This window comes from Columba livia, chromosome 1, assembly GCF_036013475.1.
Source record: "Columba livia isolate bColLiv1 breed racing homer chromosome 1, bColLiv1.pat.W.v2, whole genome shotgun sequence".
Lineage (NCBI taxonomy): Eukaryota > Metazoa > Chordata > Aves > Columbiformes > Columbidae > Columba > Columba livia.
In genome coordinates this window covers 66,400,764-66,419,274 of record NC_088602.1, presented here as the reverse complement: position 1 = coordinate 66,419,274, position 18,511 = coordinate 66,400,764, and the positions used below count along the sequence as shown (strand labels likewise).

Below are 18,511 nucleotides of genomic sequence, written 5' to 3'. Positions count from 1 at the left end.
TAGGGTGGAAGAACATTGTCTGTCCCTTAACAAGTGCAGGGGATGGTGATGGACAGACATGATTTTAAAAAAGCTTGGCATGCAGGGCGTCTGCTCACTTGTATGCATGTTTGAACATTGCAGTTTATTCATCTGCATTCAAGCTGACAGTAGAATGAGTTATGCTGGTGCACGAAGATTCAAAGGGAAACATCTATCATTAAAAACCAACAGGAACAACACATTTATTTAACACAGGCTGAAATACAGAAATGTTTGCATGCTGTGTTTGGTTTGACTTACTACAGGCAAGACTTAATGATGTACAAAAGGCCTGTCTGAAAGAAACTGTGCGGGATCTAATATTTTCTGGGGCTTGTCTCCTAAATGTTCATTTGGATGTTGCAACACACTGACACTCTGTAATAAATCCATTTGGGTATTATTTAGAGGTCTCATACTCAATGTCTTTTTTTTTTCAATACAGTTTCATTCCCTGTGAATGCTAATGCGTTGGTATAAGGAGATGAGAAACTCCCCAATGATAGACACAGATGAGATGCCTTTAAAGCTCTGTCAACGGCCCCTGAAAATATTGATCGCCTAGTGTGGTTAGGGAGAAAAGATGCTGAAGCGTTTGGAACTGAACAGTTAGCAGAGCGTGGATCAAACCTGGATTTTCAGTTATAGGAAGGATAAGCCCTTGTGTCAGTCCATCCCTGTGGCAGTCAGCCAGTCTGATGGTTGGGTCTCAATGTCGCAATGAGAAAATGCATGTCTTTGTTACTTTGCTTTGTGAATGCTGTGCTTACAGAAATTGTTCTTACCATGCAGCTCTCATCCTCAGCAGGAGGCACAAGTCTTTGACTTCAGGGAATGAATGTAATTTGTCAAGGCCTTGCAGAATCTGGTCTTGCTCTTGCCCCTGGGTCTTTCTGATCTGTTCTGCTACCACCCTTTGCCTGCCCTGCTGCTTACCTGCAGCCCCTCTGCTCCTTGCAGCTCTGTCATCAGCCCTCGTCCTTTTCAGATATTGCCTGAAGCCACTGCTGTGCGATTGATGGTAAAAAGGTAACGGTTAGGTTGAAGGAAAGTTGGCTTCAGCTGACATTTTTGTATAAAACTGGAGCAATCAATTTCAGAGGGGATTTGTAAACGTACAGAGTCTGTGCTACCACCTGTCTTTTCCTTCCTTTCACATCCAAGAGAGATGCATTGATTTTAAGGCTAGAAGACATCACTCTGGGCTGACCACCTGCATAATTCAGATCCTCTGACATCCCTGTATAAACTCATGTTTCAGGATCAAAAAAAGTACTTGTGGCAGAGACCGTCTTTTAGTAAGAAAAAAAAAAATTCTACCTTTAATTAAGAGAGATCCACATAGTCAAAGACAGTCCTTCTTAAGTTATTCCAAGAAAAATGCCTTATACTTTTCACGTGCTTTTTAACACCCATCTGAGATTTTTCCTCCGGAGTTATGCTCTGAGCCCATTACACATCCTATTAGGTTCTAAGCACTCCCGAAGGGAGACTCCTTCACTAGCTGCACATGCATCAGCCCTGCATAGAATTCAGGTATTAGTAAACAAAATATACACATTTCATAACTGTAATTATTCTTATCACAAACTCAGCCTCAGACCATTGTGGATAGTTCATTCCTGAAGCTGCTCACATAGTCTGGGAAGGGAAAAGGCAGATACATTTTCCAATGTACTGCTATGCAGAGAATGTGCTCAGATCTTTGAACAGTGTTTCTGGTTTGTATTGTTTGTTTACATAAAAGAGTTTACTTCTCTGTGTGTGAGAGCTTATTTTAAGTCAAAATATATGATGTTTAAGCAGAAACCAGAGATGATTACGGGATAGAAACCTCTGCTGAAATAAGAGGAGGCGGAATTCGTCCATAATGAAACCAAAATGAAGGTATTCTTGTCAGCCTTTGTTTTACTTTGTTTCTTTTTTAGCCTAGCAGCCTGGAGCTGGCTGTGGGTTTGCAGGGAAATCAATCAGTGCCTTGGGCAGCAGGGTCTCTCCCTGGCTGGGGGAGGCTGATTGATTGTTTCACATATTGAGACTGTAGGTTTTATGGGAACTGTATAGGAATGGTGTCAGTAGTGGAGATTTGTAAGTATACGTTACAATATGTGCTCCTTGTTCAGATAAAAAGAAAAAGCCGCCCCCCTCTGCTGTGTCTTTCTCTCCTCTCTCTGCTGTGCAGTTCTCTCCTTCCCCTCCAAACATTTCAGTATGGCTTGTTTTCAGTGCAAAATAAATTAATAAGTCATGCAAGTTCAGTACTATGGAAAAGCTTTTCTATAGGCATATTTAGTGGCTTTGTGATGACTCAGAGATTTGGTTATATTGGTATTGGGGTGTTGGGTTTTTTTGTTATGTTTTGTTTTTTTCTTCAGTGTAACACTGTTTCTCATTAAAGGGGCAACCCAAAGTACCCACACGACAAAGCTTCAAAACTTTCATATGAAATGATCAAGGACAAAATGTTGATGTTGCTGAACCCAAAAACAGGTGTTGCATTTGAATCAGCAGGACAAGGATTCTTCTTGTCCACATCCCAAACATTTGCTCAGCAGTGGGACAGGCCAAGTCTCTGAAAAATGTGTTTCCAGGTCGGCTAGCACATACTTCAAAGTGTGCCCGGTTTGTGCTCCTCCAGTTTTCTCTTCATTGTAAAAAGGGCAGCAAACCCAAATCTTACTGTCTCTGATTAACAAGTGATTACCAACAGCAAAGTTATATCACATGTCACATGCTGTCCCTGCATCTCTATTAATCAGCATGAAAAATGAAAGTTTAAATGACCATCTTTAAGAAGATATTCCTAAGCCAGTTACTACTTGAGTGAAAATGACTAATTTTATGTTACTGTGCAACCTCTCCGCCTCTATCATATAGCCATTACCATGCTCCTGTTGTTTCTGTAGGATACAAGGATTCCTCAGAGGTTTGTCTGCATATTTACTCACTCCTGTATAGCTAAACACTGCTAATCCCAACACACATGGGAAAGAGAGAGATCCGTGTCACCAGAGCATCCCTGTACAATTACCCTGCTCAAGTCCTCCTCAGCTCTCAGCAATGTTCAGCTAAGATGTATTAGACTTACAGCCATTGCATCGTTACTAATAATTACCAGGAGAAAGCATCTTTCCATTGTGGCCATTAGGTGGTAACATTACACAAAGGCAGTCACCGTCCTTCGCTTAGGTCTGCAGCACAGGTTGTGAATAGATGTTAAACCAGGGAATTGTTCTTTGAAGCAAAAATCACTGCAGTCTTCATAAAAAAAAGTCAGACACAAAGGTTTATGGTGGCAGATCTTGAGAAAGGAGGAGGTGAAATACTTTTGTGTTGGTTTTGGTAGCAGCAAGAGATTAAATTGCTCACCACACCTTCAAAAATTACAGCTTCAGAATTCCTGTTTCAGAAGCAGATTATCTTTCTGGTTAAACTGTATATTTTGTCAGGCCTAAACCTGAATTATCTTACTGTCTTGCTCAACGGGACATTTTTGATGGTGAGGAAACAACATGCTGGAGATGGATGACAGCGTATTAGCTCCTCTGTGTTTCAGCCATCCCCAATGGCAGGAGCTCCAGGGCATGAGAGCAATTATGCCAATGCCTAGAGGATCTAGCAGGGACCTCAGAGACCTGTCTACATGAATAAATGTGGGCAGGTTCTTCTGCTTGAGTGAAGGAGAACCAGCTTCATTTCAGAAGTCCTGCAGCCCTATTAGCACAGGCAGAGCTACTGGGCACTGCTGTGAGCTGGGTCAGGCCTTGTGCAGTCTTTGGGGTCAGAGCCCTGGGATGTTGCCCTCCAACACTCACCGATCACAACCACAAGAGAGCAAAGGTCTGAGGATGATATGCCTGCCTTTCCAGGAGAGCCACGTTTCTGTACAATGGCATTTTGTGAGATCCAGATGTAGCAGCAGGAGACTGGGATTCAATCTTTTTGTGATAAATGGGATTCCGTAGGGCTCTTAAAAATAAAAATACATTAAGAACTTGCAGGACAGATGCCTAAATGATCACAGCAGGCAAAAAAAATCTCCACTCAAATTTCCATTACCCACAGCTGTTGCACTGCCAGGTTGGCACACACGTCCTTTGAAGTTGCTGGCATCCGAGCACAGGCGGGTGCAGTGGGTTTCACGTGGGGAGATTAAAGATGTCACGATCTTTTACTCAGCAGCAGCACGGAGAGACTACAGAAAGTGTGCTCTCCTGGAAACAAACTGAACTGTGAATCAGAAAGGTAATCCAACATCAAATGAACAGAGCCAAGGGCTTGTTCACAGGAAGGGCTCAGGTAGGGCATTGGTGAAATTGGAAAGCAGACTTATAAAACAGAGCCAGCGAAAGCGGCCACAAAGAGTATCAAGAGAGGTATAAGGTCACACATGATAATGTCAGGAATCCAAGTGAGGTTTCTGCTCTGATAACCTTAGAACCATCCTTCGAGCTGGGACATGCTGCCCGTTATTAAGGCTCCAAAAGGCTCGTGTTTGACCCGAGGATACAGCAATCACCTGCTGTCTGCTGATGATGACTTTGCCATGTTCTGACCGTTCGGGCAGACTTTTCCTGTGCCGGGGGCCTGCCTCAGGCAGGCTGGTGGTGATGCTGAAAATTTCAAGCCATGCGATTCTTAGCTGCCTGAGAAAAGCAAGTTGTTTTGTTTATGCTAAAAGCAGCTGGCAGGCTTGAGGAGATGGTCCAGCTCCCCTGCTTGGAAACAGGGGCTTCAGACTGAGCAAGGAGGGGCAGCAGCTGTCTGAGATGCAACCCCTTTCCTTCTGTGTGAAAATGCACGCACTTTGCCTCATTTCAATTTAAAATAAAAAGTTTAAAAGCACAGGCTCAGTAAGCATGTGCTGTGTCCCTGCAGGTCCCTGAGGCTTGTGTCCCTGCTGGTGAGGCTGCAGTGGAGATGTGCAGGGCTTGCCCTGTCACCCAGGCTGTCCTACATCGCTGCAGGCTGCTGGGACTGAGGGGACTGAAGCACAGGGAAGGAAACTTTGGTTAGAGCTAACCCATCACTGTCTCCAGCACCTCAGCAAGGACACTTGGTGTGCTAGTAACCATCTGCAGGCAGAAATCCACTCTAGAGAATGCCTAAATTTAACAGGCATCCAAGTCATAGCTAAGGGGTCATAAAGACTCCAATTTGGACTGCAGGGACCAGTTTTAGGCATTACTAAAGCCTCAAACACAGGAGGAGGAAGTGATATGATGGCAGTGCATGGGATCAGATCACTCCTCTCTCTGCAGTGACCTGCTCAGGGGATAGTGCTTACCGAGCATGACATGGGCCTGACCCCCAGCTATTCCTCAGAGTGGGTTTGATGTAGTACCCACTTCCAGAAAAAAGGTGAAGAAGTTCTGTTTTATCATTTTCACCCCATTCCCACTTCTGGCCATATTCTCCCATCGCCTTCTTATTTGGCCCCAACTCCTGCAAAACAGCTACCTGAGCCGTCACAGCTCACTAGTCCCAAAGAAAACTAACCCAGTAAGAATAAGCCTAACTACAACTCTGCTGTTTCAGCGTGCTAAATCAGCTCCTAAAAACACTGGAGCCAGAGCTGGTAAGCAAGGGAAGGACCAGGTAGCAGGAGGCAGAGAGGTTTCCCCATCTTGTTGGTAGCAATACACCACATTGACTTCAGCTCCTCAGGGTAAGGCAGCTGTCTTGGGAAGCACAACCTGGTTGCCAGCAGTCATCCAGTTTGTGCTGGCTTCACCACAAGGCATTGAGCTGTGCATTGGAAAGGTTGGCTCCTCCAGTGGTGCTCTTTACAAAGGAAGAGACTCATGCATGCTGCTCTGCAAAGGGATTTAGGGCTGTGGGTGGCAAGGGGAGGCGTACTCCTCCAGTGCCTAAGTGTCTGAAAGTGGCTGGGCTTGCTAGAAACTCCTCACAGCTTCCCCTGGTCTTGCTGTTGCTGACATGATGATGATGTGTCCCCAAACCAGCCTTCTGGTGAAGAATGAGGGAGGAAATAATGATATTGTGGTCAGGCTTTGGTTGGGGGCCTGAGAAGTTGGGAAGACTGTGGCAGGTGGGACAAGGCAGCTGGTGGGACACTCTTCAGGGAAAGGCTCTATCACCATGAACAGCATGTGGTCACTGGCAACACCATGTGCCACAGGGTTGAGTAGATTTTTTTCATTAAATGAGCACCATCCACCCAATAAGTCCAGAGTTTTGAGGAAAGAACAAAAATGTGTACAAACCATTAAGACAGCAATAATGTATAGGAAGAGGGATGTTAAAATCAGGTTGCTAATATTAAGATTTTTAAGACTTTGCATTTACTAATCTTTGAGTAATCACAGCTCATTTGTTGGGATTTTTTGGTGCATGGGGTTTTGTTTTGTTTTGTTTAAGTGCGCATGCTTTCTGGATGTGAATAATAAAATAAGGGAATGAAAACAAGTCAAAAATAGCTCAGAAATAAGAGTTCAGAAAAAAATGTTTTGAAGCATAGAAGGAAGAGTCCTGGGAGACAGTGGTGAAAGAAAGATGAGTCAAATGAAATCAGGCTGTGGTAAAAAGAGATGTTTTAGTGTACTACGGTCCCTCTCCATCTCCCTTCCTCTTAGACCTGACTCGCAGACTTGCCATACACTTCTAGGCTTATCCTAAAAATATACTGGAGGCAGTGGAAGAGAAAAGGGATAAGGATTTCTTAGAGAAATTACATATCCCGCTATTGAAAGGAAGAAGCCATGTTCAGATAATGCTGCTGAACAAAACTGCTTCTCATTGAGCTTATCATGAGAGCAATAAGGTCAATTCTGTATTGAGAGCAGCAAAGTACTGTCATTTAGTGAAGGGAGGAGGACAGACAGACCAACAGACACCATTTCTTATCTGACAGGATCAGCCAGAAGCTGCAGAAAAATACCAGCAGTATCCAAGCACAAGAAGAAAAAAAATCAACCTGAACCAAACTAACCACACCACAGCACCAGGGGTACTTTAAGCTATTTTACATGGAAAATATAAACACTAATATTTATTAATAACGTGGACCAAAGTCATAATACTTCCAAGTGAGACATAATGGATCAAATGTTTCCCAACTCATGCACTGAGGCCAATGAGACTCACAGCCAGCAACTAATAAGCTTATCCTAACACAAAGGTATTTGACCTGGGATTTGGGGCTGGTCCTGTCACTATCAGGAGGACCCTGGAGCAGTGGAAGAAGTAGCGTGAAACTCAAAATGTTTTGGAAGAAACTGTCTGATGACTTGAATGTTCTTCCTTCTGCTTGGAAGAAAAACATGACTCCTGTGGTTTTCTTGGAACAGGCTGCAGAAAACAATCTGAAGTTCCAAGTGCCTCTGTCCTGAGGCTGGTGGCCAGGGCAATATGGTTGTGAGATTTTGTAAAAATCTCGTTAACAGGAAGTAACCATTTCCTGGGTGTTGAGACCACTGTTCAATGCTGCCATGTTCTTGACCAAATGGGTTGTTTTAGTGGATCATTAAAATCTTCATGGTGCTTCATTGCAAAAGACATCTCCTGCAACCCCTGGCTGATGTCCAATTTATCTATTTACCTACTAACTTATGCTGATGCCAGGTCTCACTATTTTATCATAAGTCTCATTATATTTGGTACATTTTTTTCCTTGAAAATTCAGCTTTGGGAGTCCTATGATTACATAAGCATTTAATCTACACTATATTCGAGAATATTATTTTGTTGAAACACTTAGAAACATGAAGCCTAATAAAGGAAGAAGGGAAGAAACCAAGACCAATATTTTTACCCCTATTTTTTGTACTTTGATTTACTGATTATCTTTGAATGGCCATTACTGACACTATCTCTTACATTTTAATGAATACAACACAGTGCTCTGAGCAGCTACTGTGATAAGAGGCAAAACCAGGGGTGTCTCTCTGCTATTGAGGAACCTCTCTGTACTAAATTTTAGGCGAAATGTAGAATAGCAATAAAAATTCAAACACTTAAAAATTCAGTAATGCCTTGAGGCAGAGATTTTTTTTCCCCTGTTTAGTTCATATCAGTTAGACAGCCACACATGCCCAAGACACTTTGAGTAGCTGTAGAAGTCACTGGGCTTAAAACTACTATGTGTAAACTCAGAGATCACGCAGTTGAAACAGGGTTGCCCAAGCAGTCACCAAATATGCAATGACTTGCAAAACTATTTAACAATCAACTAGGATCTTCTTTACTCACCTCAAAAAACACACACAATGTCCTCAGACACTTGGTGTGGATTTGGTGGTTGTTTTATGCAGGGACAGGAGTTGGACTCGATGATCCTTGTGGTTCCTTTCCAACTCAGGACTTGATTCTATGATTCTTTGATTCCTACAGGCTCCAAAGGCAACAGTGGCTGGCAGTAGGTTCAGCGATTAGGATTGCTCCAGCTCAAGTGAGCTCCTTGCCTGGCTGCTGCCTGTTGTTGCTCAGACAGGCTCAGAGTGGTTTTCTGTTGGATTGATCCCAAATTTCTGTCTCAGGCTTGAAGACCATAGTCCAGCCCCATGCTGGTGAAGCAACAAAACCTGCCAGCTCCATCCTGCTATCCTTCTGTGGGCAACTCCTAAATTAGTGGTCCCCAATATGCTAAGGGGCTCAATTGGATTTTACACCATGCATGGAATGGGCCCTGCTCACCATCTTTCATCCCAGAGCTGTTTGGGGAGCAGTCCTGCTGATAACATTAATTAACATATTTCAACAAAATTTTGACACCAAGAGTCTACCATTGTCAGCAGTGGTGATGAAAGACATTTAGCCAAATGACATCATTAGCACAGACTTGCTTACCTGAAGTCCCGGTGGGTGCTGGGCAGCCAAGGACTCCCAGCAGAGGCAAACCAAGCCCTAAAATAAGGCTTAAACTCCTCCATGCTGGAGAAAGGGATGTTTTAAAGAGACTGATATCACCGCTGATGGAGAGAGCCCAGGAAAACACTGCTATAGCCAAGTGGCACATGAGTGGCTGTGGTTTTACATGGCAAATAGCAGATACTGCAAGCATGTCAATAAACATGGATACTCACTTGAAGGTGAACACTTCTAACAACAATGTAGTAATCACAAGCTCAGCAGAAAAAAAAAAAAGTGTCTTACTACAACACCAGCACAACACTGACTTAGTCCTTACAACAACCTGGAGCAGAAATAAAGATTGCTACTGGAAAAACACCAGCCACCTTTCACCACTGCCTTTGAAAATAATTGGTGTTATATTTTCACACAACTTTTTTACTTTATGTCATAAACTTCTGTCCCCTGAACTGAGCAAGTGACCTCTTCTGGGAAGATGCTGCTCTCAGCTTAACCCTGAGCATTATATTCTTCTGTCAATCATTTCTTCCACCACCAGAGCAATGATTTTCTACAATAACTTTTCACTTGAGTCAATCCATCTCTGGGTTTCACCAGATAGCACTTTATCTCAGCAGTTTCTTGAGTTACTGTGACACATGTGGTATCCAGAAGAGGTTTTGTGCTTTGCATTCCTTTGGCCCAGAGGCACCAAGCACCTGAAGTTCTGCAGAGCCTTAACTCCCATGCAAGGCTTGTTACAAACTGACCAGCTGAACAAAACACCTTTTGCCTTTGCCAGTATACCAATAGACAATAAATAGTCACTAGTTATTGCCTTGTTTTTATAAACTGTTATGACTCTTTCTTGTAGCATTCCATATGTGCTCTTCAATTCTGTCCCTTCCAGCTATATTCTACAACTAGCTTTCCAAAAACCTCTGGTGGTTTTAGTAAAGAGGCTGTCAACGTTAAGTTGATGAAAGAGTGCATTGATTCAGAAAAAGGGGCATTTGCTCCAACACATGGTGCCAAGTCTGCTGACTGTTGAAACATAGGGCTATAGGGAAAGAACACCCAAAAGCAGTGACAGAAAGTTGCGTGGGAATTGAGCTGGGACACTGGTCTGCTACAGGAGTGCTTCCATCACAGGGGTCTGGAAGGTGCTGCTCCCTCCCATTCTGCCCCCACAAAGGCTGCAGAGAACAAGAAACAATTTGGCTGGAGTGACCACATCACTTTTTCAAGCTCTTGCCACTGTCACTTTAACTGGGATGAGCAGAGAGGCCTGAGCATCAGCTTGAGGGTGGCTGGGGACAGAGGGAGGTGGGAAATGGCTTTGGGTGCAGTTCCAGGTACTTTTTTCACCAGAGGAAAGACGTGCGGGTCAACCAGGGGTGGTCACCTGAAGCAACATTCAGGCTGGGACTGGGGAACCACTGAGGGACCAGCCTGTGCTGGTGCTGCTGCTGCATTTTATAGTGAATGGTAAAGCTGGCCGTAGGATCTTGTCCCACACCCACAATTAGCTGTGCCTGAAATAGCACTAACAGACTCCACATCTCAGGGAGCTGTCACACCACTGTACAGCTCTACAACTTCCTCGCCTTACACATGTGTATCTGTATACAAACATATGTATTCAATATACATATTTATATACATTTATAATATATACAGCAGGGGTGTCAAACTCATTTTCAGCAGAGCCTGCATCAGCCACGTGGTTGCCTTCAAAGGGCTGAATGTAATTGTAGGGCTGTATAAATGTAACTACTCCTGCATTTACCAGTCCTAAAATTACATTCAGCCCTTTGAAGGCAACTGTGTGGCTGATGCAGCCCCTGCTGAAAAGGAATTTGACACTCCTGATATACAGTGTATACAGTGTGTGTATATATATGTATATATATATATATACACATGAATATATATACATATTCATGTTTCAGCTGCAACCAATCTGGAAATAATCCTTGAATCAGGGAGCCAGGGCAGTGGCATTTGCCAGATTTCTCACAAGTAGGTTACAGAGAGCCTTCCTGGCTCATCCTCACCTCCCCCTAAATCCCTCCTGCGCTCCTTGCTGTACCCTGGCACAGCTTCAGCAGGATGTGAGATGCCAGAATGGTCTCCTGAGCGTCGTGGGTCTCTGCTGTGAGGGGAGAGGTTTGTGTCCCAGGATAGAGGTTTAATTTGGCTTCATCTGGGCTGTTTCTGGCATTTGCAGGGGAAGGAGCTGAGAGAAGGTGAGTTCACTGACTGGAGCTTAAACTCTAATTAGGAAAAGGCAGCACAAGTTTAGGCACCACTACAGTTACGATCCTGCTGAGCAAGGACTTCTTTTAGTTTGTGGGTTTGGCTTTTGGTCCCTGAGTTCTTACTATAAGCTAAATCTGTCTATATTTAGAAAAAGAAATTCAAATTATTTTTAAAGGCTGATGAGTTACAATGCATTCTGATTTTCTGTGGACTTGAGAGATGGGAGGGAGGGAAGAAGAGGGAGGAAAATACCCGTGAACTAAGCCACCTTTGGTTGATTCTGGTTTTGTTTTCCCACCAAGACAAGCACCCAATTTTCATCTGCTGTCACAGGCCACTGACAAACTGGCTTAATGTGTAGAAAAATGTTCAACGACATGCTATATCTATTTATTTTTTCACATTTCTCCGTAAGAAAAGCCTGCGTGATTTGCTGAAAGCTCTTTACCAGTCGCGCTGGATGATGTGTAACCACAAAACCAAAGCTCTGCCCGGAGTGTCGCCTTCTCCTGCCGAAACGCATCTCGCTCCGTGGTTGGGCGCAAAGGGCACGAGCCCACGGACGCCCACGGATGCCGAGGCCAGGGCGGCACGGGGTGGGGGCCGGGAGCGCTGTCCCACCTCCCACGCCGGTGGTTCGCAGATCCGCATCGCGCCACGGCTGCCCCGGCCCCCTCACCCGGGGGGCCGGGCGGGGGCGCGGCGTGGGGCCGGGCAGGGGCGCGGCGTGGGGCGGGCGTGCGCGCCCCTTCCCTGCGCTCCGGCTCCGTCTGTATGCTCATCCTCTCCGTCTCCTCCCGCCCAGGTGGGTCTCCGCGCCGCCCGCCGCCCCCCGCCGCCATGCCAGCGCCGTGCCCCCGCGGGGCCCTGCCCGGGGCCGCCCTCCTCTTCCTCCTCCTCCCGCTGCTCTGCGCGGCCCCCGGTGAGTGAGCGCCCGCGCACGGGCCGGGGTGCGGGGAGGGAAAACATAACCTGGCACGTCCCGGGAAAAGAACCAACAGCTTTCCCCTGGCATCACCCGCGACCGTGGGCAAAAGCCTTCCCCTGGCATCCCCCGCAGCCCCACGCTTTCGGTCACTCCAAAACTTCTGCAAGTAAAGCATCTTCTTTTAAAAGCGCCTTTTTTTTTTTTCTTTTTCCCGACTGAATAAAGCATTTCGGAGCAGCCGAGCGCTTGCGTGTCTCCTGTTGCACTGCCCGGCCCTGGGCTAAAGCCTCGGATCCCTTCTGGGAAAGGGCTTCAGCAGGACGACAGCCTTGGTGGGCTTTGGGAAGAAACCTGAAGCAGTCCGGTTATTAACATGCCCATCAGTCAGTGACAAAGGTTTTCCAGGGTTATTGTGCCACCCTGGACAACGTGTCAACGCACTGGCTGTGGTCTTCTGATGAAAAATATAATGTAATTGGCAAAGATGACCAGTATTGGGGTTCTCTTACCAAGGAAAGCCAGGGAGAGGATGTCAGAGCATCAGAAGCTTCTTTGCAGTGCATGTTGCACTCGAGCATGGACCAGGAGTGAAGGGAGGCACTGGGAGAAACTTGCTGCAGGGTTTTTGCCTTGTGGTCCGGAGCTATGACAAAAACACTTAGAGGGTTTCTGAAGATATGATCTTTTCGTTATTTCCTTCTTAGTAAATGTGTATGGTTTAATTTTACTTCTCTAGATGTTTCAAGGGCAAACAAGCTTAAACTGATGCTTCAAAAACGAGAAGGTAAGTAAAGAGACAGCAAAGTTCTTTCCCTTATTTTGCCTTCGAGTTAGTTGCTATCGGTCAGAGCTGCCAATGCACTGTCACTCAACCTTCAGCTCCAAGACGGCAGTCAGAGGAGCAGGACATAAGCACCTGGTTCAAAGCTGGTAGAGCTCTCACTATGTACTGCACCAAAACCTCCTGCACATACGGAGCCTGTGCCTGCCTGTCCATTTGGGACTCAGTACTGGCAATGCTGGAGGCTCTGCTTATCACACCTCCCACTGAAAATCAGGGTTCCCAGCCTGTGTTTTTCTCCATGCAGTGTATAGCACCTACCTTTTCCACTGTGTGCATGGCAGACGTGGCATTTATCTGGTTTATTCTGGGAAGTCACAAGCTTTTCCAAGGAATTCTAATGCATGGAAATACTGCTGGCTCAGATGCAGAGGAGAAAATGTGCAAACCAGGCTTGCTTGTGATGCTTTGACTTGTTCTTTTTGTCCTCTTGGCCCCACGTATGCTTCCTTCTTGGAAGATTGCTCTCTCTCTGGGAGAGATGATGGCTGAGGGGCCAGCGGGCAGATGCACCGAATGGCTCGCTCTTTGAGGGAAAGGGATGGAAATGGAGCTGGCCAGAGACAAGCAGCACTGCAGTAGATGGGGGTCAGTCTAAAACACCCCATGAGTTTGGGTTGCCTCCCCTCAGCCTGCTTTGTAGCTGAGGCAAATAATCTGAACCCCAACAGAGCGGACTTCCTCTTTCTGCAAGCCTGCCTGATTTCTCCCTGGGTTTTCCCTGCCATCACCCATCAGCTCTTGTCAGCCCTAAAAACATATGCCACATCCACGGCTGTTTTCCTGGCATGCAGGTTCCCTGTCTCACCATTCTGCAATACTTGCATGCAGCTAGAAGAGCCCACTTGCATCAGCCACCTTCCCTGCACCCCACCGGCAGCTGGCTTGTTTGTTCGTGTCCCCTGATGAGATGGACCACCTGGGGGAGGCTTCTTGAGGGTGCAGACACCGTGGCCTAGACCAGGAAGAACTGCAAAGCCTTGTTGTGATGAGGGAGGCCATATACAGCCTCTTTATTCCAGCCTCACTCCCCTTTTCCATTTGTGCGCTAAAGCAAGCAGTAAGTACATGGCCCTGGTTCCCTTGCTGGCAGCCTCCCTGTTACAAGGTTCGTTCACATGACATTTGTTCAGCTGTCCCACCTGCCGGTAATAACACCCAGCTCCAGTGCACGCTGAGTTATCAGTTTCCAGCTCATCACTGCAGGGTAGCCTGCTGTTTCCCACTCTACCTGCAACAACTCATCGATCACTTTTGCCTCTTGACTCTCCTTCCCACTGCAGTCCTTTGCCTCCCCCTGTGAGGCTGCCCGGCTACTATCTCAGTCATTTTCAAATCTCCGCCTGAATTCCCCTTCTGCTTCCTTCACGTCCTCCAAAAATCACCATCCACGCCCATGTTCCTGGTCTCACCCTCAATGCAATGAACCCTCTGAAGCCAAGACATTCCTCCTACTCCTATACATGCTTCTTGTTCCACAGGAAGACCAAACATCATACCATGTTATATCATGCAAGAGAAAATCATTTATGTGCCTAGCACGGGGCTTGCCAGTTCTCACAGCCGTACCTTTCAGAGGCACTATAATAAATTCCTCTAGGAGCCGCAGCAAACAGCCTGTCTCTTCGGCATGGGGCAGGCTGGGTGGCACATCTAGGTCTGGCAGGTCAAGGGCGTTCTGCATCCACCAAGCTGTGTGCTATGGAAGCCTGATGGGCTTTTGTTTTCATGCATACATGTCATTTTGTAGCACTGATTGTTCAAAAGCTACGCTTCTACACAACAGATTCGAAGATCTATCTCTTTATGTGTGCCTTTCTTTATCCTAATGAGCTATCAGTGTTTCTCCAGCTGCTTTGGGCTTTTTAATTTCATGTCTCATCTTCATTCCCATTCCTGCCGCAGCAGCACACAGAGGCCAGTCTCCTGTTCTCTCCTGAAAGCACAAACACAGCGTGTTTATTCTCTTTTGCTTTGGGTTTATTTATTTAAATTCCTTACTTAGCTTGTGCCTTTGAGCTCAGAACAGCTTTTATAAAATCCAAGAGTATGAGGGTAACTGAGAAACCCTATTACATTGCTGATCCCTGAGTTTATTACTGCTGCGGCACACATTGCGCCGCCAAGCACAAAGGTGGTGGCACGATGCAAGAAGCGTTTTTCCATACAGTGTGCTTCAGGCTGACTGCCTAAAAATTTTCTGCTGTGTTTTTTGGGGGGAAATTAATTTCAGCCCCTGTTGCCGTGAAGCCTGAGGTATCAGTGAAAGAAACGGTGGCCAAAGAGTTCCTGAGTAGCCTGAGACGCCACAGGCGCCAGCTGTGGGACCGGAGCCAGCCTGACGTCCAGCAGTGGTACCAGCAGTTCCTCTACCTGGGGTTCGATGAGGCGGTGAGTGTTGGGCTTCCAAGGGCTGGGAGGGCTTCAGCCTGAGGGGCTGTGAGTGCGGATGCACAGCCACAGGGGCACCCAGGGAGAAACCTGGAGGGCGTAGGACCTCAAGTCCTGGGACAAGAGGGAGTGTCAGGAAGATGTGCCAGGGGAGGTTTAGGTTGGACATTAGGAGAAGGTTCTTCCCCCAGAGGGTGGTGGAGCACTGGAACAGGCTCCCCAGGGAGATGTCACAGCCCCAAGCCTGACAGTGTTCAAGAAGAGACTGGACGGCACACATGGTGTGAACTGTGGGGTTGTCACATACAGGGACAGGAGGATCAATGATCCTTGTGGGTCCCTTCCAACTCAGGATATTCTATGCTTCTAAGCTGCACTGTTTTTCTTCACAGACACTGTGATTTCATTATTTTAAAGTAGCAAATATTGCACAGAAATGTAAGCTCTGTATTTACTAGAGATTTCTGCATTAATTTCTTAATAGAGAATAATTACATTAAATTCTTGCATGGAGTTCTTGTCTGCTACTGAACTTTAAGCTTAATAAATTGCAACCAGACTTAAAAACAAAGTCTGCTTCAAGAAATAGGTGGCCAGACCCACAGCAACCAGTTGTATTTCAGCAAATTAATTTGGCAGCCTCAGCCTAATCAATCTGCTTTTAAACACGCTGAGAAATCCACGCCAAGCTGGGTGTGATTGGCATTCCTCAATGAAACCGCATTGACGGCAGGTACCTAATACAGGCCTGTGGCTCCGTGGGGCAGGCAGCTCCCGAACATTGCGAGCACTGGCAGCTGTGCCTCGACTCTAAATGTGAAGGTGAAACTCAGTCAGAGTGTGCAGCCCACCCCCCTTCAAATCAGAAGGATACTTTTTTTGAAAAACAGTTAGTTTTTGAAAATACTGGAGTGGAATCAGGAGTTCCCAGCTCTGCACAAAGCTCTACTAAACAGATGTTGAAATAGGGCGAAAAATGTGGCTTTAGCTGCAGTCCCACATGTAGAATAATTTCTGCGTTAATAAGAGGTAAAAATAGTAGTAGATGTTGAATTCTTGGCTTGTGTCAGCTGCATGAATACGTTTAATGAGATTGCATTGGCACAGGCAAGCTGGAGCACATTTTGGACCTTCATGCTATGTGGATTGTTTTAAAGATGAATGCACTCATTTTCAAAGCTGGAACAATTAGAAATATAATCCTTTTCTTGGACTGAATAACAAAGGATACATTTTTTGTTGCTCCTGGACCTTATGCAGATAAAAGTGACTTTTTAATAGCATGGCTATCTCCCCTTCCCCCAATAGGAATAGGAAAAACAGAGAAACTGGGTTTATGCATCAGAAACTGAAGACTGGGGGAAAATACTAGGAGGTAACAAGGACCAAACATGCAGATAAGACGAATTCCTCTCTGAGTTCCTGTGTGCATTTCAAAAACTGAAATTATGCCTGTTGTGGGATACAATGAATCCACTTAGTAGGTTTTCTTGAGTATTAAGACACAGTTTTAACAATGAAATAACTGTTTGTACCGGCAAAGGACTTGGGCCATACTTACCCATTGTGTATTTTGCAAAACTTTTTTTTTTCAAATCTCAGCCAAAAATATTTCCAAAGAGTCATTCAGATAGAAAGGCTTTGGCTTGGCAAGTATTTGATATCCTTGCATGCTGCTTTTCCTCTGCTGTTGTGAGCAGAATTGAATTGCTTATTACATTTCCATAGCTAGAAGGCTGCACTGTACGTTTGTTTTCATCCATGCAAAATGGGAACAAAAGATCACAGACATAAAGCAAAGCCTCTTGCACCCACTTCGCAACCAGGGACATAATGACTAAAGGAATGGGGCAACAAAAACCCAAACCTTCATATTTTTAAGTACAAAACATTGAAATGTTTTTATAGTCCACCACTAAAAAGGTAATAGAAATATTGAATGTGCTCAGTGCATCTTTCAGTTGAAAGTGCTTTTGGTTTAAGCACTTTACTGTGGGCAGAAGGTGTGAATGGGGGTCCCAGGTGAGGCTGGGCAGGACAATTCCTGCCCTTGGGACCCTGATAATTCCATAGCACAAGTCACAAAACCTCTCAGATCCAAAGATTTTGTTTTGACAAATCCTCAAAGGATGTGAATATCAGAAAGAAACAAAAGGAACCTCTTTCACAACTTCCATTTCACTCTCTTTGGTGTAAAGTTTCGAGCTTGGAAAACAAGTATTTTATCTTTTTTCTTTTTTATATTTCCTGGCAGAAATTTGAAGATGACATCTCCTACTGGACAAGCTTAGGGCGTGCTCGTAATGAATACTATGGTGGATACTACCAACACCACTATGATGAAGATTCACCAATTGGCCCACAAAATCCACACACCTTCAGGCACGGAGCAGGTGTCAACTATGATGATTACTAATGCCATTTATCTTCCTATAGCTGCTGCCTATAGAGCTGCACCGGGCAAGGCTGAGTCCTCCCTTAGGTAGAATGACCCTGCTTTCCTTCTATTAATGTAAAACAGCAAGAGTAAAGGAACGGCCAGACTTTGAAGAAAGCAACATGACTTTTTAAACGAATTATCATCACTTAGTAGTACACTATATATAAAGTGTAATAGAAATAAAAGCTTTTTTGATAAAATAAACAGGTTGCCATTATTTAGTAGACTGTGTCACAGCAAGTTTCATTCCAACTATATTACTACAGACTCCTTTTTAAAGGTTTTTTTTTCATTTGCTTGCCTACCATTAATTGCAAAATTACAATATATCATCCAGTTTGGCATGTAGAATACATGATATAAGCCAATATATTTCAGATGTGCCAGCTCATTCAGATTTGTGTCAACTAAGAAATCAAATTATTCTTGGGGGGAAAAATAAAATAAAATAAAAACCCAACAGACACATTCCTCTCAAGTCAAATGCCGCCTCGTTGCCTCTTCTGCTGTTCCCATACCTACTGTGCACAGCCCTCCAAACTTGTGTGACCTGGCATGTCTACAGGTTCCACAGGTCCTGTTGGGGCAGGGACACAGATGTTCAGAAAAGCTAAATTCAGTGCAGAGGAGCTGGCCTACCTGCACAGCCTGTGAAAGGCAAGGATTCTCCAGGGAAAGGGCTCAGTGCAGGAACCTGACTTCAGAAGTAATTGCTGAGATTCAGAGCATCAAACCTGAGTGGCCCCTACCCCTCCCAGGCATGATAACCCAAAGGTTGTCTTTGATGAGTACTCCCCTTTGGGTCCTTTCCACTTAG

General features: G+C 45.3%; 1 protein-coding gene across 5 annotated transcripts in view; it reads left to right on the top strand.

Moving 5' to 3' along the window:
• The window catches only part of ECRG4 (ECRG4 augurin precursor), a 47,554-nt gene extending 29,636 nt beyond the window's left edge, over positions 1-17,918 (top strand). For 4 of the 5 annotated variants that reach the window (XM_065060186.1, XM_065060193.1, XM_065060214.1 and 1 more), the window contains 4 exons: positions 11,900-12,016; positions 12,759-12,806; positions 15,097-15,254; positions 17,509-17,918. In XM_065060186.1, the coding sequence (XP_064916258.1) occupies positions 11,900-12,016; positions 12,759-12,806; positions 15,097-15,254; positions 17,509-17,670 (485 nt within the window). In that variant the 3' untranslated portion in view covers positions 17,671-17,918. Of the gene's footprint in view, positions 1-10,947; positions 11,082-11,899; positions 12,017-12,758; positions 12,807-15,096; positions 15,255-17,508 lie in introns of those variants that run through there. The other variant, XM_065060207.1, reaches the window with a different exon arrangement.
• Positions 17,919-18,511: the final 593 nt, after the last annotated feature.